This window comes from Oncorhynchus kisutch, linkage group LG14 (genome assembly GCF_002021735.2).
Source record: "Oncorhynchus kisutch isolate 150728-3 linkage group LG14, Okis_V2, whole genome shotgun sequence".
In the NCBI taxonomy this organism is placed as follows: domain Eukaryota; kingdom Metazoa; phylum Chordata; class Actinopteri; order Salmoniformes; family Salmonidae; genus Oncorhynchus; species Oncorhynchus kisutch.
Window position 1 is genome coordinate 66,590,469 of NC_034187.2, and position 23,564 is coordinate 66,614,032.

Genomic DNA, 23,564 nt, shown 5'->3' on the forward strand with positions numbered 1-23,564 from the left:
CATTAATATGGAATTGGTTCCACCTTTGCTGCTATAACAGTCTCCACTCTTCTGGAAAGGCTTTCCACTAGATGTTGGAACATCGCTGTGGGGACTTGATTCCATACAGCTACAAGTATTAGTGAGGATGGGCGATTAGGCCTGGCTTGCAGGCAGCATTCCAATTCATCCCAAAGGTGGAGGATGGGGGGGTCAAGGCTCTGTGCAGTCCAGTCAAGTTCTTCCACACTGATCTCAACAAAACATTTCTGTATGGACCTTACTTTGTGCATGGGAGCATTGTCATGATTAAACAGGAAAGAGCCTTCCCCAATTGGAAGCAAATATTTGTCTAGAATGTCATTATATGCTGTAGCGTTAAGCTTTCCCTTCACTGGAACAAAGGGAACCATGAAAAACAGCCCCAGACCATTATTCATTCTCCACCAAACTTTAGAGGGCACTATGAATTGGGGGTAGGTAGCGTCCTGGCATTCGCCAAACCCAGATTAGTTCGTCAGACTGCCAGATGGTGAAGCGTGAGTCATCACTTCAGAAAATGTGTTTCCACTGCTCCAGAGTCCAATGGCGGTTAGCTTTAAACCACTCCAGCTGACACTTGGCAAACACACACCATCTTGGCGATCTTTGGCTTGTCTCCGGCTGCTAAGCCATGGAAACCCAATTCATGAAGCTTCTGACGAACAGTTATTGTGCTGAAGTTGCTTCCAGAGGCAGTTTGGAACTCGGTAGTAAGTGTTGCAACCAAGGACAGATTATTTTAATATGCTTCTGCACTTGGCGGCCCAATTCTGTGAGCTTGTGTGGCCTACCACTTCGTGGCTGAGCCGTTGTTGCTCCTAGACATTTCCACTTCACAATAACAGCACTTACAGTTGACTGGGAAGCTCTAGCAGGGCAGAAATTTGCTGAACTGACTTGTTGGAAAGGTGGCATATGACAGTGAAACATTGAAAGTCACAGCTCTTTACTAAGGCCATTCTACTGCCAATATTTGTCTATGGAGATTGCATGGCTGTGTGCTCGATTTTATACACCTGTCAGGTTTGTAATTTGGCTGAAATAGCCAAATCCACTAATTTGAAGGGGTGTCCACATACCTTTGTATATATAGTGTATATAGCACTGGAGTCATGTTTCTGAAAACGTGCATTTGCCTGTTCGGGACTGAGACTTCTGTTATTTTCTGAACGGTAAACAATACTCTTGATTGGAATGACAGTTGACTTTTAGTTTAATGGTTATTATAAGTTGCAAAAAAAGGAGTATGTGTAGAATATTGAGTACCTGTCATCAGAATGCGACTCAAGCTTCCTCTGCATCATTGATAAGATGTGTTTCACTCAACATGGTGTGTGTTTGAGACTACAATGCTTTCTTAAACTAGGTGACAAAGCATGCCATGTGTTAAATCTAGCATGACCGTTAATACTCAATAACACTTGACTTTGAAGGGGCATACGTAAGGCATTCATAACACCTCATGAATGACGTTGAATAAATAAGTTATGAAGGTTGTTATGAATGATACTGGAACACTTGTAAAGTTGTTACGATCTCTTTCATTAAGGTTTTATCCCCTTCAAGTAACGTGTTACCTAACTCTTTAGTATCAGTAAAATCGTACAAAAATCGTGATGGAAAAAATGACAATGAATCATTCTCTTCTAGTGCCGTGTGTTTGTTGTTGCAATAACCTGGCTATGTATGTGTGAATAAAACTATCTAGTGATTATAAATGTGTATCTGCTGATATTCTTGACTTGAGTCATATCATCCTACCCAACATTAGCACCTTAACACCTCAAAAGGACCGCACCAGACACTGATCTGACAACTTCAATCATATTTACATTTCTGCAAGAGCCGAGGGCTCAGTCAGTCAATCAATTGTTGAAAAAATTATATTAAAAAATCCCTTATTTCACAAAGTTAGCTTTTCGACATGGACAATTTATTTTAAAGCAATGTTCACAGGTTACATAGCGTTCAACTTTTTACAACAGTCAGGTTCTAGAAATGATAGCCGTGGTCGCCTAGAAAGAAATACAATGGCATAAAACGAGACTTATCTTTATCATGGTCTTGATTATGGCAGTTATTATTACAACTTAACATAATTATGGCTAAAACACCATTGAGCCTCGTATTCACAGTCACTTTAAAATAGCTAAACTCAAAATGTCACTGATGACATGACAATCACCCCTAACACCTAAACCTCTACCATCCTCTCTATCCTGAAAGTAAATACGTAAAGATGTAGCACGATTACACCAGACAATGTTGCGCTCACCACTGTTTCACTTGTTCGCACGGTTCAGTCTGGTTTAACCAGGCCAGTCAACATGTAGAATCTGTGCTTCTTTCATCTCTAGTCAGGATACCAAACTAAACGCCCCCCCCAAAAAAGCCTACGGAAGGTTTTCGTTACTTAACAAGGAATAGCTGTTGCATTATCACTAGAATATTATTACATCACGTTCTTAATACAATGTACAATTTGTGCTAATTTACAAGTTACAGCAAAACCTTAAGGACAACCAGACATACAGATGACCACAACCGGTTAGAAACAAGTTTGTTGGAATGAGAAAGCGGTGCTTTAGGGGAGATACCACAGAGAGACTGACATTTTCCATTGATAGATGACAGACCGGTTGTAAAGCTCTTCTCGGTTTTAAATACATGTCATTTCAATGAGAAAGCAGGATTTAAGCAAGTCAAGACTCTTGTGTTTTCTTTTCTCTATGTTCTTCACTGGACATGACAGACCCACAGGGAATGTTGCAGAATCGAATCATTGATCATCCTTGAGATGTTTCTACAACTTGATGATGAATGTTGAAGATAGAAATTTCACGAATAGAGCTGACATGATTTGGGATGTGATGTTGAGATGCATGATGCTGGATACATCATGGTTGTGAGTGATTGGCTAGATAGGGTTATTGACAGGTGTGGCAACCAATCAGATTTTGAGTCATCCAGGGAGAAAACTGTGATTGACTAGATGGAATGGTTGACAGGCCTGAGGACCAATAATATTTAGGAGTCGTCTAGAGAAAATGCCCGGTGTGTGTTGGGGAAACGCTGGGAGCTGAATTCTGGGTCATCTCTCACTCTCTCCTTGATGTCACTCCTCACCTGAGAAACATAGGAGTCAAGGTTAGGGTTGGTCAGTCTCACGTTGCCACGCTTTAAAGTCTCGTTCACCCTGCTGTTTCAGAGTGAAAGTGAGCCAAACATTTTTTAGGTTTAGGCCCGGTTCATATACTTTTGAAATGCTTCTGTGGTTCCGCCCATACTTGGAGGTTATTACTAATGTACAGTGTATTCGGGAAGTATTCAGACCCCTTGACTTTTCCACATTTTGTTACTTTACAGCCGTACTCTAAAATGGATTAAATAAAAAAAATTCAATCTACACACAATATCCCATAATGACAAAGCAAAAACAGGTTTTTATACATTTTTACAAATGTATTAACACTTTAAAACAGATACCTTATTTACATAAGTATTCAGACCCTTTGTAATGAGACTCGAGATTGAGCTCAGGTGCATCCTGTTTTCATTGATCATCCTTGAGATGTTTCTACAACTTGATTGGAGTCCACCTATGGTAAATTCAATTAATTGGACATGATTTGGAATGGCACACACCTGTCTATATAAGGTCCCACAGTTGACAGTGAATGTCAGAGCAAATACAGATATAGCCCTTTGGTTAACTCCAGACCTGACTGCCCTCGACCAGCACAAAAACATCCTGTGGCGGACTGCAATAGCATCGAATAGTCCCCGCGATATGCAACTGTTCAGGGAAGTCAGGAACCAATACATGCAGTCAGTCAGGAAAGTCAAGGCCAGCTTCTTCAGGCAGAAATTTGCATCCTGTAGCTCTAACTCCAAAAAGTTCTGGGACACTGTAAAGTCCATGGAGAACAAGAGCACCTCCTCCCAGCTGCCCACTGCACTGAGGCTAGGTAACACGGTCACCACCGATAAATCCATGATTATCGAAAACTTCAACAAGCATTTCTCAACGGCTGGCCATGCCTTCCTTCTGGCTACTCCAACCTCGGCCAACAGCTCCGCCCCCCCCGCAGCTACTCGCCCAAGCCTCTCCAGGTTCTCCTTTACCCAAATCCAGATAGCAGATGTTCTGAAAGAGCTGCAAAACCTGGATCCGTACAAATCAGCCGGGCTTGACAATCTGGACCCTCTATTTCTGAAACTATCCCCCGCCATTGTCGCAACCCCTATTACCAGCCTGTTCAACCTCTCTTTAATATCGTCTGAGATCCCCAAGGATTGGAAAACTGCCGCAGTCATCCCCCTCTTCAAAGGGGGAGACACCCTGGACCCAAACTGTTACAGACCTATATCCATCCTGCCTTGCCTATCTAAGGTCTTTGAAAGCCAAGTCAACAAACAGGTCACTGAACATCTCGAATCCCACCGTACCTTCTCCGCTGTGCAATCTGGTTTCCGAGCCGGTCACGGGTGCACCTCAGCCACGCTCAAGGTACTAAACGATATCATAACCGCCATCGATAAAAGACAGTACTGTGCAGCCATCTTCATCGACCTGGCCAAGGCTTTTGGTTCTTCTAATGACTGCCTTGCCTGGTTCACCAACTACTTTGCAGACAGAGTTCAGTGTGTCAAATCGGAGGGCATGTTGTCCGGTCCTCTGGCAGTCTCTATGGGGGTGCCACAGGGTTCAATTCTCGGGCCGACTCTTTTCTCTGTATATATCAATGATGTTGCTCTTGCTGCGGGCGATTCCCTGATCCACCTCCATGCAGACGACACCATTCTGTATACTTCCGGCCCTTCCTTGGACACTGTGCTATCTAACCTCCAAACGAGCTTCAAGCCATACAACACTCCTTCCGTGGCCTCCAACTGCTCTTAAAAGCTAGTAAAACCAAATGCATGCTTTTCAACCGTTCGCTGCCTGCACCCGCACGCCCGACTAGCATCACCACCCTGGATGTTTCCGACCTAGAATATGTGGACATCTATAAGTACCTAGGTGTCTGGCTAGAATGTAAACTCTCCTTCCAGACTCATATCAAACATCTCCAATCTAAAATCAAATCTAGAGTCGGCTTTCTATTCCGTAAAAAAGCCTCCTTCACTCACGCCGCCAAACTTACCCTAGTAAAACTGACTATCCTACCGATCCTCGACTTCGGCGATGTCATCTACAAAATAGCCTCCAATACTCTACTCAGCAAACTGGATGCAGTTTATCACAGTGCCATCCGTTTTGTTACTAAAGCACCTTATACCACCCACAACTGCGACCTGTATGCTCTAGTCGGCTGGCCCTCGCTACATATTCGTCGCCAGACCCACTGGCTCCAGGTCATCTACAAGTCCATGCTAGGTAAAGCTCCACCTTATCTCAGTTCACTGGTCACGATGGCAACACCCATCCGTAGCACGCGCTCCAGCAGGTGTATCTCACTGATCATCCCTAAAGCCAACACCTCATTTGGCTGCCTTTCGTTTTCGAATTGCAAAAAAAAAAAATAGCTGAAGTTGGAGACTTTTATCTCCCTCACCAACTTCAAACATCTGCTATCTGAGCAGCTAACCGATCGCTGCAGCTGTACATAGTCTATCGGTAAATAGCCCACCCAATTTACCTACCTAATCCCCATACTGTTTATATTTATTTACTTTTCTGCTCTTTTGCAAACCAGTATCTCTACCCGTACATGACCATCTGATCATTTATCACTCCAGTGTTAATCTGCAAAATTGTAATTATTCGCCTACCTCCTCATGCCTTCTGCACACAATGTATATAGACTCTCTTTTTTTTCTACTGTGTTATTGACTTGTTAATTGTTTACTCCATGTGTAACTCTGTGTTGTCTGTTCACACTGCTATGCTTTATCTTGGCCAGGTCGCAGTTGTAAATGAGAACTTGTTCTCAACTAGCCTACCTGGTTAAATAAAGATGAAATTAAATTAAATTAAATAAAAATACCAAGCCACGAGGTCAAAGTAATTATCTGTAGAACTCCGAGACAGGACTGTGTCGAGGCACAAATCTGGGGAAGGGTACCAAAAAATGTCTGCAGCATTGAAGGTTCCCAAGAACAGTGGCTTCCATCATTCTTAAATGGAAGATGTTTGGAATCACCAAGACCCGGCCAAACTGAGCAATCGGGTGAAAAGGGCCTTGGTCAGGGAGGTGACCAAGAACCCGATCGTTTAAGTAATGCAAAAACAAAGTGTTGGAGAAGAAAGTAAAAGTGCAATATGTGCCATGTAAGAAAGTTAACGTTTAAGTTCATTGCTCAGAACATATGAACGCTGGTGGTTCCTTTTAACATGAGTCTTCAATATTCCCAGGTAAGAAGTTTTAGGTTGTAGTTATTATAGGACTATTTCTCTCTATACGGTTTGTATTTCATATACCGTTGACTATTGGATGTTCTTTTGGCACTTTAGTATTGCCAGTGTAACAGTATAGCTTCCGTCCCTCTCCTCGCTCCTACCTGGGCTCGAACCAGGAAAACATCGACAACAGCCACCCTCGAAGCAGCGTTAATCATGCAGAGTAAGGGGAAGAACCACTCCAAGTCTCAGAGCGAGTGATGTTTGAAACGCTATTAGCGCACACCCCGCTAACTAGCTAGCCATTTCACATCGGTTACACCAGCCTAATCTCGGGAGTTGATAGACTTGAAGTCATAAACAGCTCAATGCTTGAAGCATTGCGAAGAGCTGCTGGCAAAACGCACAAAAGTGCTGTTTGAATGAATGTTTACGAGCCTGCTGGTGCCTACCATCGCTCAGTCATACTGCTCTTATTAAATCATAGACTTAATTATAATATAATAACACACAGAAATACGAGCCATAGGTCATTAATATGGTCAAATCCAGAAACGATCATTTCGAAAATAAAATGTTTATTCTTTCAGTGAAATACGGAACCGTTGTGTATTTTATCTAACAGGTGGCATCCCTAAGTCTAGATATTGCTATTACATTGTACAACCTTCAAGCCAGGCGGCCCAAACGGTTGCATATACCCTGACTCTGCGTGCAATGAACGCAAGAGAAGTGACACAATTTCAACTGGTTAATATTGCCTGCTAACCTGGATTTCTTTTAGCTAAATATGCAGGTTTAAAAATATATACTTCTGTGTATTGATTTTAAGAAAGACATTGATGTTTATGGTTAGTTACACGTTGGAGCAACGACAGTCCTTTTTCGCGAATGTGCACACCATTGATTATATGCAACGCAGGACACGCTAGATAAACTAGTAATATCATCAACCATGTGTAGTTATAACTAGTGATTATGATTGAGTGATTGATTGTTTTTTATAAGATAAGTTTAATGCTAGCTAGCAACTTACCTTGGCTTCTTACTGCATTCGCGTAACAGGCAGGCTCCTCGTGAGGCAGGTGGTTAGAGCGTTGGACTAGTTAACCGTAAGGTTGCAAGATTGAATCCCTGAGCTGACAAGTTAAAAATCTGTCGTTCTGCCCCTGAACAAGGCAGTTAACCCACCGTTCCTAGTCCGTCATTTAAAATAAGAATGTGTTCTTAACTGACTTGCCTAGTTAAATAAAGGTGTAAAAAAAAATAGATTTCCGATTGTTATGAAAACTTGAAATCGGCCCTAATTAATCGGCCATTCCAATTAATCGGTCGACCTCTAATCCCTACGGTGAAGCATGGTCGTGGCAGCATGTTTTTAGCAGCAGTGACTGGGAGACTTGTCAGGATCGAGGCAAAGATGAACAGAGAAAAGTACAAAGAGATCCTTGATGAAAATCTGCTCCAGAGCGCTCAGGACAACAGACTGGAGCGAAGGTTCAACGACCCTAAGCACACAGCCAAGACGACGCTGGAGTGGCTTCGGGACAAGTATCTGAATGTCTTTGAGTGGCCCAGCCAGAGCCCGGACTTGAACCCGGTCAAACATCTCTGGAGAGACCTGAAAATAGCTGTGCAGCAACGCACTCCATCCAACCATACAGAGCTCGAGAGGATCTGCAGAGAAGAATGGGAGAAACTCCCCAAATACAGGTGTGCCAAGCTTGTAGCTTCATACCCAAGAATACTCAAGGTTGTAATCACTGTCAAAGATGCTTCAACAAAGTACTGAGTAAAGGCTCTGAATACTTCAGATTTTGCTTTGCCATTATGGGGTATTGTGTGTAGATTGATGAAGAAAAAAAAACAAATTTAATACATTTTAAAATAAGGTAACATAAGAAAATCTGGAAAAAGTAAAGGGGTCTGAATACTTTCCGAATGCACTGTACATGTGATTGGATTTACCTGTTCTTGGTAGGCCTCCTGAAGCTCTGGCTCCTCTAGCTCTCCCTGGAGGCTATCTGGGGTAGTGACAGGTCTGACTCCTGCCGCACGGGCCGCCCGGCTCACTGCCTCAGACAGGGACAGGTGAGGGCCTTCACCCTGGTGGGTCTGCGAGAGGGGGATAACAACAGGTCAACACTAACCAGAGCTGTGTTCAGTAGGCACGAAACAGGAGAATAATATGTTTTGAAATTGGGAGGTATTACACAAAATTGTCCAATGATAAACGCTAATTCCCCTCTTCCGTATCAAAATGTTTGTCTCTCAATTCCTATAGAAACACTGTTAGAATAACCAGGTATACAGACTTTCTGTTGAGAATATTCCTTGGCCCGGTATTACTTAATGGGCATATCGTCCTCATGACAAATAATTATAATTTACAATGGCACATTAGGTTTCTAAGCAGATGGACAGCTCACCTTCCTCCTCTTGGCAGGCATCCCGTGGAGGTATGCATCAGACAGAGGGGGCTGAGCCTTCATCTTCCTCTGAGACAGCATGTCGTGTCTGATGATAGGAACCCACTCCTGATGAACCCAAACACACAGCTCAGTGGTTAAACAGGTGAGCCTGTAACCCGAATAGTCACAAGATCAAATCCCATGTCTGACTGGGGAATTCTAGGTATGCTAGAAGCCATTGTGTCCTTGAGCAAGGCACTTAACCCCTAAACAATAAAGCATAGGTCCTATGTCCTTACAGGGGGCACTGCAGCTGCCCAGGGCTCCACGTCTCCTCCAGACTCCTCCCTTCCCCCTGCTGCCATGGCAACAGCTCCTCTGTTCTCCCCTGATGATGCTCTCTGCGAGGGGGCGGTCACCCCGGGATATGCTCCGACCTCCTGTCTGTTCCCTGATGAAGCCATGGCCTCCTCTGCAGTGGTGGCCGGGGCCGGGGACAGACCTTCATCCATCTAGATAGGTAGAGAGAGGAGAGTAGGTTAACTAAGGTTAGCTGTACTGTCTGAAGACAAAGATAACCATGTCCTCAAAGCTGTCTGAACTTTGTGTTCCTTGCTGATTTCCTGGTATTACCAGATATTTTTCTAGGCGAGCCCAAGCATGCAGTGTCCTTATAACACTCAGATAACAACACCTGGAAAGACTGACCACAAACACACACACAATCACTCACCTCCACACTCTGTGTGTCTGTCTGCTGTCCAGCCTGTGCCCCAGGCTCTGCTCTCCGTGTGTGGATGACATAGTGCTGGATGTGGTCCTCAGTGACTGGGTTGTGCTCCAGGATGACGTGGAGTCTCATGGTCATCATACTGGTCAGCCAGTTGACCAGGCTGGGGTTGACCTCTGCTGACATCCTCCTCTGTGGACATAGAGAGGAGAGAGAAAACATGTATAGATCTTTACATCATACACACCAAGCAGATATACCAGGACTCAACCCACAACCTACCAGATACAATGGGATTCAACTGATTCATTCATTGACTAGTTTAGCAACTAGCTTGTACTGAAATGGGAAAATGTTGTTGACCGGCTATGGGTCCTGAGGACCGGGTTGGGAAACACTCAAGTCTATCAAATAGTAGAGTGGATAGAGTAGTGGAGGAGTGTACTAACGATGCGGTGGTTGATGACTTGGGTGAGTGCTCTCTGTTCCCCTCGGAGACAGTAAAGGTTGAGAGCCAGACACTCAAACAGACCCTGGGTGCAGAGCAGCAGCAGGCGGTGACCAAACGTTTGGTCTGCAGAGAGGTAGAGACACACAACACCAGCAACAGATTTACAGTCATGCTGCTGTTAGGTACTAGACTAGGGTTGACAGTAGTCCGGTAAACCAGTTTGGTAACAATGTGTAGGACCCAGTATAGAAAAGCTTTACACAAGGGGTTTGAGTGTTTTACCTGTGCAGCGTAGGATGTGTGTTGCCACGCGGGTAAACTGATGTCTAAGGAAAGTGATGTTGGTTTGAATGATGTCCACGCCCTCTCTCACAGTCACTGTGGCCTGAGAGAGAGACAGGGTACTGTATTATTACAATATTCTAAACATATTGTGACAATTTATTAGTCAGAGAGTGGGAGACTTACAAAGCTCTCTGCTATGTACTCCTCCAGATCATTGATGAGGTCCACAGATGCTGCCTGAAAAGACAAAACATAGTGCTTTCAGTTTCTAATCTTTTGAGGTGAGATGCCACAAACATTGGCCTTAATAAAGTTCACTGCAAATGGAGAGGATACTGTGCCAATTTCATGTCATGATTCTCATTAAAACAGCAGCTGGCAGTAGAGCAGAGATACTCACGTTGATATTGGCGTCAGTAGGCTCTCGACCCTGCAGGTAGTGCTGGTTGAAGAATTCAGTGAGCTGGGGCTGGATCCGGCTGATTGGCTGGGCGTTACCATGGAGTAACAACACCATGTCCACCATGGAGAAACTGTGACACACCAGGGACAACAGGTCCCCAAAGAACCCTGCAGAGAGATGAGGTCAAAGAATATGTTCAGCAAAAACAAAGACACTTCGGTCTTCTGTCACTTTTCCAAGAACGCTATCCCTGGTGTAATTTATACAAAATATATATATTTTTTACATTTACAGTCGGACGTTTACATACACCTTAGCCAAACACACTTAAACTCAGTTTTTCACAATTCCTGACATTTAATCCTCGTAAAAAATTAGGATCGCCACTTTATTTTAAGAAAGTGAAATGTCAGAATAATAGTAGAGAGAATGATTTATTTCAGCTTTTATTTCTTTCATTACATTCCCAGTAAGAAGTTTACATACACTCAATTAGTATTTGGTAGCATTGCTTTTAAATGGTTTAACATGGGTCAAACGTTTCAGGTAGCCTTCTACAAGTTTCCCCACAATAAATTGGGTGAATTTTGGCCCATTCTTCCTGACAGAGCTGGTGTAACTGAGTCAGGTTTGTAGGCCTCCTTGTTCACACACGTTTTTTCAATTCTGCCCACAAATCTTCTATGGGATTGAGGTTAGGGATTTGCGATGGCCACTCCAATACCTTGACTTTGTTGTCCTTAAGCCATTTTGCCACAACTTTGGAAGTATGCTTGGGGTCATTGTCCATTTGGAAGACCCATTTGCGACCAAGCTTTAACTTCATGACTGATGTCTTGAGATGTTGCTTCAATATATCTACAAATTTTCCTTCCTCATGATGCCATTTATTTTGTGAAGTGCACCAGTCCCTCCTGCAGCAAAGCACCCCCACAACATGATGCTGCCACCCCCGTGCTTCACGGTTGGGATGGGGTTCTTCGGCTAGCAAGCCTCCCCCTTTTTCCTCCAAACATAACGACAGTCATTATGGTTAAACAGTTCTATTTTTGTTTCATCAGACCAGAGGACATTTCTCCAAAAAGTACGATCATTGTCCCCATGTGCAGTTGCAAACCGTAGTTTGGCTTTTTTATGCCGGTTTTGGAGCAGTGGCTTCTTCCTTGCTGAGCGGCCTTTCAGGTTATGTCGATATAGGACTTGTTTTACTGTGGATATAGATACTTTTGCACCTGTTTCCTCCAGCATCTTCACAAGGTCCTTTGCTGTTGTTCTGGGATTGATTTGCACTTTTCGCACCAAAATATGTTCATCTCTAGGAGACAGACAAAACGAGTGGTTGAAAAATGAGTTTTAATGACTCCAACCTAAGTGTATGTAAACTCCGGACCTCAACTGTATATTCTAGTCATTTGGCAGCCGATTTTAACCAGAAACACTTACCTATTTAAGTTGAATGCTCATATTGTAAGGCAACCACATTTCCCCATTATTACAAGTAAATCCATCTAAATAGGCGCAATCTTTTTGGTGCTAGTAAGAAAAGACACGTGTGTGTATGAGTGCAAGAAAGACAAGTACAACAGTTAATAAGTGTTAGGTTTTTACTTTCGTCAGTGACTCACCGACAGCGTCTCCAGATCCAGGTGTGAAGAGGTTGGTGGTCTGAGACAGTCTCTGGATGAACTGAGCGATGCTCTCCCCGTTCCCCTGCGGAGCCCCCAGAGACCCCATCATGGTGGAGAGGACCCCCTGGACAATACCTGTAAATAACTCCGGGCTCAGGGATGGGTCCCCTCCACCCCCAGGGGCCGCCTGGTGAGGGGGGTTAGGGGTGCCTTGGCCAGGGGGAGGCTCCTGGCCGGGTAGGGGTACGGGTGAGGGTCGGGAGAAGATGGGTTGGTTAGCCTAGAAATGGGAGAGGAACTATTGGGTAACTACTGGGTGACACTTTGTTGCACAGTCATCTAGTTGTCTAGAGTTTACTTCTACTAATTGCGACTACTTCAACTTCGACTAATGACCACAACTTCGACTAATGACGACAGCTTTGACTAATTACAACAACTTCTACTAATTACGACTAATTCAGACTTATATCAATTTCGATGACTGTGACAAATTCAGACAAATTCTACAAATTCAGACAACTTCGACAACTTGAAACGACTTCCGACAACTTGAAACGACTTCCGACAACTTCGACAAATTCAGGCAACTACGGCCTAATTGCGGCGGCTTCGGCCTAATTGCGGCGGTTTCGGCCTAATTGCGGCGGCTTCGGCCTAATTGCGGCGGCTTCGGCCTAATTGCTGAGGCTTTGACTTCTACTAATTAGGACTCATTTAATTACGACTACTACTAATTAGGACTACTTCAATTTCTATTACAGCGTGATAACAGAGTAATTACATAATTATAAGAGTTACTTTTCAGTCACATTGATTATAAGAGTTACCAATACGGTTCAATAATTTTCTCTCTCACCTGGATAAAGTCTGACATTCCCTGGAAGAACCCTGGGACTCCAGGTACGGTCACAGTGATGTGTGGGTTAGCTCCAGAACTAGGGGCTCCTGGCCCACTAGCTCCACCCAGTAGGGAGCCCAGGAGTTGGGCTAGGTTGGCCTCGGCGACCCCTTCCGGTGGCTGGCCCATGGAAGTGGTGTTGGTGGTGTGGGTGGTGGTCTGGCCAGATGTGTTCGCCCCACAGGAGGGGTGGGGAGGGACGGGATTGGAGGAGGAGAAGGAGGAGGAGGCAGAAGAGGATGAAGAGGAGGAGGTGGAGAAAGAGAAGGAGTGGGAGGCTGAGGAGGAGCTGGTGGATGTCTGATCACCTGGAGGAACTGGGAAAAAGAAGACTTCTGATTCATTGTCCATTTTCTTTGAACACTACAAAATAAAACCCAGCATTCACCCATTATAATAATCAATAAATCAACCAATCAATCAATCACTCACCTTGCTGTCCAGGCATCTGGCCAAACATCTGTTGTCCAGGCATCTGTTGTCCAGGCATCAGTAGCTGTCCAACCAGACCACTGATCATCTGAGTTAGGGGAGAGGAAGCCAGAGGTGTGCCCTGGAAGAAGAGAAGAAATGGACGAAGAGATCAGTTGATTAGTTGAATCAGGTGTGTTAGAGCAGGGCCGGAACAAAAGTCTGCAAAACCAGTAGCTCTCCAGGAGGATTGGCCAACCCTGTCAAAGTACAACAGCACAAGGACATAAGAGACCAAAGTCATTTCTCACAGACTTCTCCATCTCTGCCCCTCTCCTCACCTGAAGGTTCTGTTGCCCGCCAGCAGGGGGCACTGAAGCCCTGAGGTTGATGGTAGTGCCCCTGGTGCCCACAGGCTGGGGGATGTGGGGGGAGAAGGAGGGGTGCGTGATCACCACCCTGGCTCCAGGGGGCAGAGGCCCGTGAGGGTGAGGGGGGGCAGAGGTGTCAGAGCTGGGGGTGGTCCCGGGGATGCCTACTCCTGGTTGCCCGGGGTGACCCGTGGCAGCAGCGGTTGCCATGGCAGCAGCCTGCTGAGAGATCTGATGGACGATGGCCTGCATGAACTCTGGAGGAAGGCCTGCGATTTGGACTGGAGTAGCACCTTCAGATTGAGAGAGTACAGAGATAAATAGTTGATATAACGGTCAGCAACATCCCAGGGACTAGTGGTTCAGAGACTGTGGTATAGGGGTCTGGTGTATATACCATAATGAACATAGTGTGATGTAGGAGTCAAAAGCACTCACCAGGCTGTCCAGTACCCATAGGGATCGGTTGTCCTTGGACCTGAGGGCCGCTGCCAGATTCTAAGAGAGAGACCAACCAGAGAGAAGACATTAACTTACAACTCTGAATATGTATACTGGGTATGCAAGCTTTTGCTACATTACAGCTCTCCTCGGACACACCTATAAGTTGACTATGGTCTCTCTCGGTTTGGAATGATTATCTAATGTACTGATTATTTGGTACGCATGAAAGACACAGTTAGGGCATGACAACTCCAAGATGAGCCAAGAGCAAGAGAGAGAAAATAACAAACGTGTCCCCTCCCTCACCATCCAGGTTCATCTGCATCATTACCACAGGCTCCATGGTCTGGTGGGTGATTCTGATGACATGCGGAGCCCCCTGGCCCTGAATTGGCTGCTGATTGGCTGCATTGGGCTGTGGAAGCGGGGCCTGGCCCTCTGACTGGCCAGGAGCCTGAGAGGGTTGGGCCCAGCCCTCGGCTGCATGCCTCCCATTGGACGTCATGGTGACTGTGGTTCCCAAATTTCCGAGGTTCCCTAAGTTTCCAAGGTTTATCTGAAGACACAAGTCAAGTTAGTAACGTCCCAAGAAAATGGGGTGCATATACAAAGTAAAATTTGAAAAGACCTACAGCTAAATGCTGGTAAAAGTATGAAAAGCTGGTGATTTGAATTTGAATCCACCAACCAGTGAGGTTTAGTTTTAGAACCTGGTGCTAAAATTACTGAGAGTATATGTGGAGGACTCTCTCCACACAGTGACCTACCGGTATGGGGGTGTGGTGTGGCATACCACCCTGCAGCAGGATGGGGGAGCCGTAGTGGGACATGGGCCGAACCACGTGGAGGTGACGGGGGGGAGGAGTGGCCAGGTTACAACGTAGGTCACTAAGGGCAACCAGGGTGTTGCCAAGGAGACGTAGAGACTCCCCGACCAGGTTGAGAATGTGCTGGTCCTCTTCTCTTTCCTGGGTCTGTGAAGACAGATGAACAAAGTGGTGACTGATTCACATGTGGTTTATTCAAGTCTGTTTGGGGCTCCATTTCACTCATGCAAGCAGCACTGTGACTGACCTATTCAAGAAGACTAACTCAACTCTGCGGCAGTTTATGTTGAAGTTAAAGGATGAATATGTAACAGGAGTTTAAGTTTGAAGTAAAAACAGTGTGATAATGTGTTGCATGGGTTGAATAGGTAGTTGCTGTGCAACTGAATATAATGGAGTTGTAGTGTTTACGTTGTTGTTGTAGTCTGCTGAAGTGGCAGCCCCAAGGATGGAGTGAGTTCTCTCTATGAAGGGACGAAGCCTCTCCTCCACCCTCCTCACCTCTGACAACACCTCCACTAGCGCTGCTGGGCTGGGGTGGCTGGGGAGGGAGTGGAGGAAACAGAGTGAGAGAGAGAGAGAGAGGTATGTGTTCAGTAGGCATGAAACAGGAGAATGCATTTTGATTATATTTGAAACACTACGCTGTGCCTTCCCGAGCACTTACTTGGGCCCGGGGTGGGGTGGTCCCTCTGTCTGGCTGGAGGAGGTGGGAGGGGGAGGTGGTGGAGCAGGAGCAGGAGGGGAGGTGTCCATAGGCTGGGATGCTCCTGCAGTGGCAGCTGTAGCGGAAGAGGATGAGGAGGAGGAAGAGGAGGTGGACTGAGATGTCTCCGGCTCGACTTGAGATGGAACACCACTGGGCTGACCCTGCAAACACAAACATGTTGTCTAAAAGGTAAATTAGGCACTAAAAATAGATTTCTGTATAGTATAGAATAATAGCATAACATAGTATGCGAGTTGTTACTGTACCTCCAGTCTGTGGATCAGAGACTGGGTCTCCCTTAGCAAGTTCTCAGCCAATTGCAGCCTCATCCTAGGCTCGCTCTGCACTGATTGGTCAACGTTGATATGCACATCCACTGAACCATTGCTCTACAAACAAGACAGATCATAAACATACCCTAATAGTAATGTAATAGACAGATATCTATGTGTACACATATTCCTTGATTTTGAAAGATAATCACATTCTTTTGTCCATTTAAATAACATCAAATTTATCAGAAATACAGTGTAGGCATTGTTCATGTTGTAAATTACTATTCTAGCTGGAAACGGCTGATTTTTAATGGAATATCTACATAGCAGTACAGAGGCCCATTATCAGCAAGCATCACTCCTGTGTTCCAATGGCACATTGTGTTAGTTAAATCAAGTTTATCATTTTAAAAGGCTAATTGAGCATTAGAAAACCCTTTTGCAATTATGTTAACACAGCTGAACACTGTTGTTCTGATTAAAGTAGCAATAAAACTAGACTAGTTGAGTATCTGAAGCATCAGCATTTGCGGGTTCGATCACAGGCTCAAAATTTGATCTGATTAGTCAAAATTTTAGGTTTTTGGTTCCAAACGCCGTGTCTCTGGAAGACACAGAGTAGATGAACGGATTATCTCCGCATGTGTGGTTCCCACTGTGAACCATGGAGGAGGAGGTGTGATGGTTTTGTGGTGCTTTGTCAGTGATTTATTTAGCATTCAAGGCACACTTAACCAGCATGGCTACCATAGCATTCCGCAGTGATACACCATCCCATCTGGTTTACACTTAGTGGGACAATCATTTGTTTTTCAACAGGACAATGACCCAACAAACCTCCAGGCTGTGTAAGGGCTATTTGACCAAGAAGGAGAGTGATGGAGTGTTGCATCAGATGACCTGGAATTTTTTTTGCAAATGTATTACAAATGAAAAATGAAGCATAACATTTATATACGTTCAGACCCTTTACTCTGTACTTCGTTGAAGCACCTTTGGCAGCTCTTACAGCCTCGACTCTTCATGGGTATGACGCTACAAGCTTAGCACACCTGTATTTGGGGATATTCTCTCATGCCTCTCTGCAGATCCTCTCAAGCTCTGTCAGGTTGGATGGGAAGTGTCACTGCACAGCTATTTTCAGGTCTCTCCAGAGATTTTCGATCGGGTTCAAGTCCGGGCTCTGGCTGGGACACTCAAGGACATTCAGAGACTTGTCCCGAAGCCACTCCTGTGTTGTCTTGGCTGTGTGCTTAGGGTCGTTGTCCTGTTGGAAGGTGAACCTTCGCCCCAGTCTGAGGTCCTGAGCACTCTGGAGCAGGTTTTCATCAAGGATCTCTCTGTACATTTCTCCGTTCATCTTTCCCTCGATCCTGACTGGTCTCCCAATCCCTGCCGCTGAAAATCATCCCTTCATGGTGCTGCCACCACTATGCTTCACCGTAGGGATGGTGCCAGGTTTCCTCCAGACATGATGCTTGCCATTTAGGTCAAAGAGTTCCATCTTGGTTTCATCAGGCCAGAGAATCTTGTTTCTCATGGTCTGAGAGTCCTTTAGGTGCCCTTTGGCAAACTCCAAGCGGGCTGTCAAGTGCCTTTTACTGAGGAGTGGCTTCCATTTGGCCACTCTACCACAAAGGCCTAATTGGTGGAGTGCTGCAGAGATGGTTGTCCTTCTGGAAGGTTCTCCCATCTCCACAGAGGAACTCTGGAGCTCTGTCAGAGTGACCATCGGGTTCTTGGTCACCTCCCTGACCAAGGCCCTTCCCACCCGATTGCTCAGTTTGGCCGGGCGGCCAGCTCTAGGAAGGGTCTTGGTGGTTCCAAACTTCTTCCAGAGTGATGGAGGCCACTGTGTTCTTGGGGACCTTCAATGCTGCGGACATTTTTTGGTACTCTTCCCCTGATCTGTGCCTTGAATCCTGTCTCGGAGCTCTACGGGCAATTCCTTCGATCTCAAGGCTTGGTTTATGCTCTGACATGTACTGTCAACTGTGGGACCTTATATAGACAGGTGTGTGCCTTTCCAAATCATGTCCAATCAATTGAATTTACCAGAGGTGGACCGCAATCAAGATGTAGAAACATCTCAAGGATGATCAATGAAAACAGGATAAACCAGAGTTCAATTTCGAGTCTCTGAATACTTACGTAAATAAGGTATCTGTTTTATGGTTAATAAATTTGCAAACGTTTCTAAAAACCTGTTTTTGCTTCATCGTTATGGGGTATTATGCGTAGATTGCTGATGATTTTTATTTATATAATCCATTTTAGAATAAGGCTGTAATGTAACAAAATGTGGAAAGATTCAAGGGGTCTAAATACTTTCCGAAGGCAATGTATATGACAGTAATAAGGAAGACTTACTCGAGTGCTGGTGCTGACTCTGGTATTCCTTCCTGCTTCTCCCACTCCTGCCATCATCTGCTGCACTTGCATCTTCCAAGGAAACCACAGTTATTACACTTGTATTACTTCATTGTTAATACACTCGATGTTCAATAAATCCTACAGACACATTTTGTACCGATTAAAACTGTTTGATTCAATACATTTTTTAGGTGCTCAATATTTTTTTCTGAATAAAGACTATGAAACAGCTGCACAGTGCACACAAACACACAACCTTGACTCACCTGTATCTGCTGAGGGTCCATGATGTTGACGGGCAGGTTAAAGGTTCCCAGCATGACGTAGCTGTTCCCGTTGCGGTCCTGGGGGCCTCCCTGGGAGGAGGTGGTGGCACCTCCCTCTGTTCCCCCTGAGGACACTCCTCCTCCCCCACCGCCAGACTGGGAGGTCTGAGGAGGAGCACGCTCCACCAGGTGGATCACCTTACCAGCCACATCTGAGAGGAGGCCATAGGAGGAGAGAATGAGAGTGGAGGAGAGAGAATGAGAGTGGAGGACAGAAAAGGAGAGAGGACAGAGAACAAGAGCAGAGGATGACAGGACAGTGAAGCAGAGTGGAGGACAGTGAAGCAGAGTGGAGGACAGAGAAGCAGAGTGGAGGACAGAGAAGCAGAGTGGAGGACAGAGAAGCAGAGTGGAGGACAGAGAAGCAGAGTGGAGGACAGAGAAACAGAGTGGAGGACAGTGAAGCAGAGTGGAGGACAGTGAAGCAGAGTGGAGGACAGTGAAGCAGAGTGGAGGACAGAGAAGCAGAGTGGAGGACAGAGAAGCAGAGTGGAGGACAGAGAAGCAGAGTGGAGGACAGAGAAGCAGAGTGGAGGACAGAGAAGCAGAGTGGAGGACAGAGAAGCAGAGTGGAGGACAGAAGCAGAGAGGAGGACAGAGAAGCAGAGAGGAGGACAGAGAAGCAGAGAGGAGGACAGAGAAGCAGAGTGGAGGACAGAGAAGCAGAGTGGAGGACAGAGAAGCAGAGTGGAGGACAGAGAAGCAGAGTGGAGGACAGAGAAGCAGAGTGGAGGACAGAGAAGCAGAGTGGAGGACAGTGAAGCAGAGTGGAGGACAGTGAAGCAGAGTGGAGGACAGTGAAGCAGAGTGGAGGACAGAGAAGCAGAGTGGAGGACAGAGAAGCAGAGTGGAGGACAGTGAAGCAGAGTGGAGGACAGTGAAGCAGAGTGGAGGACAGTGAAGCAGAGTGGAGGACAGAAGCAGAGTGGAGGACAGAGAAGGAGAGAGGAGGACAGCGAAGGAGAGAGGAGAGCAGAGAGGAAAGAGGAAAGGAGAAAAGACGGGGAGAGAAGAGAAGTCCTGGGGTTACTGGAGCAAGGTGCTCTCATGTACATTCTCAATAACACAAGACGTCCAGCAATGTTAACTGTTTTGCTGTTTTACAACAGATCAGAGACTATGTATGTAGTATATTACTTACTGTGTCCTTTGAATAGAATAGAATAGTTGCTGGCTTTTTCACTCACTGTATTCGTTCAGTGTCCTCTCATCCTGCAGCACTCTGCCCTGGTAGATTAGTCTCTGCTTGTCCACTGGGATCTCCACTGATGCAGCTATGTGTTCTTTGAACTCCTTCACTGTCAACTGAGGGAGAGGTTGGAGGCTCAGTGCATTGCTAAGTGTACAATATATAGGCCACATAGGAGTAGCCTGGAATCTAAACTGATATGTTCAGTTGGATTTCAGATTAAGACAAAAGCAGACAACAACAACAACAACAGGAAGTCACAGCCTACCTCCCTACGGACAGTGTAGCTCCTGCTCTGGGAGTCCAGGGTCTTCACAGTGACCTCTATGGTGCTTGCTGACTCCTCCATGGTTTCTCTGCTAGAGCACAGAGAAATAGTCAACAATGTGTTTTCTCCCAGAAAATGTTCACCCATGAAGACAAATGGGGTGTATTCATTACGGAAAACGTTCAAGAAGCATTTCGCTACACCCGCAATAACATCTGCTAAATATGTGTATGTGACCGATACAATTTGATTTGAACCCCCCCGCTACAAAGTCGATTGGTACCCAGATCGTTAATAGTACTGTACCTGTTTGGGGTAATTTCACTTGAATCAGGGTTGTTGTTAGCTTGCTAGCCAGCTAATCCAAACGAAATTATCAGGAAGCCAGCTAACCTCCCAGAGGAACTTCTTTGTCTTCGTTCAATGTCAAAGCAAGGCAATTCCGTTACTTCCTCTGCATCCAACGGAATACACTGTCGGTGAAATTGCAATGGTATTACATGAGCAATTGGGTACTTTGTCTATTCTTCAAATATTTAAAGTTCATATTCCGTTCAATAGTTGCTAAAAAAAAAGTGCGACACCACCTATTCGGGCAAGGACCCATATGACGCACAAAATGCAAGCGTCCATTTTAAATGCCTGTTTGTTTTAGTGTGAATCTGTGTGAGAGTAATAACTGGGTACAGTTAAACAAAATTGACCAATTATCAGTTTACTGATGCAGTTTAACATCAGTGTGTCTAATGTACTTGTGTACGCTCTCCCTCCTAATGTTCTTTCTATCTCTCCAAGAACCTTACTTCCTTCCTCTTGCCCTTGGGAATTAGATTTGGAGCAGTGTTCCCTCTATTCATCCCTCACTCCTTCACCTCTTTCTCATCTCAGCTTGAGCTTAATCCTGCCTATTTTTAGCTGAAGCCAGGATGGTTGGTGTGTGTTAATGGGCACAGTGTTAACTTTACCTTCATGACACAATGTTCAGCTTGTGCAAAGAGGGTGTGAGTGGAGAGGGAACACAAGAGGCCATATGCACTCGATTGGAAATAACTGGACAGTTGAGAAATTCCAGACATTGCTTTCACCTTTTCTGTGTTCTGAAATTAGTCCAGATGTAGGGTGGTTGGCGGGGAGTAAAAGTCACCATTAACTACGAAGATATATATATATATATATATATGTCATTTTTCCAATCATCCTTGCGGAAGGCATAGAATAGTCACCAGCTAATAAACTTCCACAGCTCCCACTAGTGGCAATAAAGAATAAACGCCGCAGCTGTAGAAATGTCATGATTTAATTCAACATAAAAGGCAGGGATGAGCACTGCATAGGTATTCATAATTTACAATTCATTTTCTTACAAAATGAATATTCAAAGATGTAGATACCACAAATGTACAACATACAAAAGGTGTCGATTTAAAGTCAAACTGCAGAGAATTCCCAAAACAAAACCAACCAGTACAAAAAGCCAGAACAGATTGATGGTTTATCATAAAGTCAGAACTGATCACAGATCAGTTTTATGATGGCCCCCTGCATAATGGTTAATGTTAGGATTTCAGCAGGGTGGGCTGATCCTATATATTTGTGTAAGGTCAACTTCATTCCAGAGTGATATGAGAAAGGCAAAAAAAAAAGGGAGGTAAGGATCTGAATGTACTCCCCCCAATGGCATCCTATTCCCCATATAGTGCACTACTTTTGACCAGAGCTAAATATGCACTCTTTAGGGAATAGGGTGTCATTTGAGATGGAACCCAACTCTTTTTCTCTGTTCATCCAATAAGAAAAGGGAAAACAACAAATGTTCATGTTTGAGACACCAATGTTTATGCCTATGAAAATAAATACACTTAAGCTGTTTCACTCAAGCAACATTAAAACCATTAACACGTTTAAAACAATTTAAAAGGCAACAAGGAGCTCAATGTGAACGTGGTTTAAAAATAAGAAGTCTAAGTTTGGTCCCATATTCACCAATTTTAACAGTTTGTCTTGTGAGTTGCTATGGTCTACAAGGCAGTGAGATGCTTAGTTTCAGCTCGATCCAATTGATCTCAGTCAGTCTCGTTATGAACGGCAGTGATTAAGCTCAGCTCAGTTTGGTGCTTAATCACCTGCTAAAAATATGAATCATCTTACCAGTGTGCATTTCATTGTCATTATGATAAAAAGGAAAGACAAATAAATACCTATACTGTACATAAGAGAAAAGTAAAACCCTTTTGAAAATAAATAGCCAAAGTGTTTGATGAACTCAGAAGACCTTCAGAGGTGTCCAGGTCCTTAAACTCATGTTGGAAACCAGAACGCATACAAATTCCTTGAAAACAGTAGCAGACAAAACCAGAGATGGGAGTATTGGTGTGAGATGGTGTCCGGAGGAACAGATTGTCTCCACCCTCCATCATATTCTCTCACTAACCAAATCTCTCCCTCTACTCTACTTCAACATACCCAACCCTTCCCTCCATCTCTCCCTTTCACAGTCTCAATCTCTATCCACCTAACAGTTTCTTACTTCTCTCCCTCCGTCTATCCACCCCTTCTTATCTCAATATATCCTATCCCTCGCTCCCTCCCTCCTCCTCCTCCTCCTCCTCTCTGGTAGAACATGCGGGCCACAGTAACACAGAAGATACAGTAACTGTAGAAGACAGATTTGTTTGATAGAGGCCCAGGACCTCCCGATCGTCCTTCTATCCCACCATCTTTTCCCTCCTCCCTCCATTCCCCTCCTCTCTCTGTGATAGATTCATTTGAGTCAGTCTTCTTTCCTCTTTTGTCCAGGGAGGCTGCAGGTCTGCTCCTCCATGTCGTAATGGGCCACACTGAAGCCGTTGACCAGGGGGGCTGTGTGGGGGGTAGAGGGGGTTGTCCTGGAGGAGAGGAGGTACTCCTGAGCAAAGTCTGGGTGCTGCTCCACGAACCGACAGAAGTCATCTACAGATGGATATAGAGAGAGAGAAGGACAGAGTGAAAGAGAGATTGTAATTAGTGTTGGCCGTGATCCCGTTAGTTGGACGCTCTTAACCAGAGTGATTTACAGTTAGTGCATTCAACTTAAAGTAGCAGGGTGAAACAACCACATTTCACAATCACAGCAAGTAAAACGTTTTCCTCAATAAATCAACTATCAGCAAAGTCAATGCTAGTAAGAAAAGACGAGTGAGAACGTTAGTGCAAGAAAGG

At 44.9% G+C, this 23,564-nt stretch overlaps 2 protein-coding genes across 6 annotated transcripts in view; both read right to left on the reverse strand.

Moving 5' to 3' along the window:
• Positions 1-1,932: 1,932 nt before the first annotated feature.
• On the reverse strand, positions 1,933-21,247 carry LOC109903462 (BAG cochaperone 6). 4 transcript variants are annotated; one of them, XM_031788796.1, is made up of 25 exons: positions 21,170-21,247; positions 20,673-20,839; positions 20,367-20,454; positions 20,097-20,214; positions 18,850-19,061; positions 18,581-18,652; positions 16,202-16,324; positions 15,894-16,096; positions 15,638-15,767; positions 15,167-15,373; positions 14,706-14,955; positions 14,394-14,453; positions 13,926-14,248; positions 13,606-13,726; positions 13,132-13,490; positions 12,270-12,552; positions 10,642-10,811; positions 10,425-10,478; positions 10,239-10,341; positions 9,955-10,079; positions 9,509-9,697; positions 9,075-9,287; positions 8,794-8,901; positions 8,333-8,479; positions 1,933-3,147 (listed from the first exon to the last, which is right to left on the reverse strand). In XM_031788796.1, the coding sequence occupies exons 3-25, from the start codon at positions 20,445-20,447 to the stop codon at positions 3,049-3,051; spliced, it is 3,750 nt and encodes a 1,249-aa protein (XP_031644656.1). In that variant the 5' UTR covers positions 20,448-20,454; positions 20,673-20,839; positions 21,170-21,247; the 3' UTR covers positions 1,933-3,048. The 4 variants fall into 4 exon arrangements, with proteins under 4 accessions (XP_031644656.1, XP_020355788.1, XP_020355786.1 ...); XM_020500199.2 differs by having other exon boundaries at positions 12,270-12,501; positions 20,673-21,205; XM_020500197.2 differs by lacking the exon at positions 21,170-21,247 and having other exon boundaries at positions 20,673-21,145.
• A 398-nt stretch (positions 21,248-21,645) lies between these two features.
• LOC109903460 (lysophosphatidylcholine acyltransferase 1) overlaps positions 21,646-23,564 on the reverse strand; it is a 35,510-nt gene continuing 33,591 nt past the window's right edge. For both annotated transcript variants that reach the window (XM_020500195.2, XM_020500196.2), the window contains exon 15: positions 21,646-23,315. In XM_020500195.2, the coding sequence (XP_020355784.1) occupies positions 23,137-23,315 (179 nt within the window). In that variant the 3' untranslated portion in view covers positions 21,646-23,136. The remainder of the gene's footprint in view (positions 23,316-23,564) is intronic.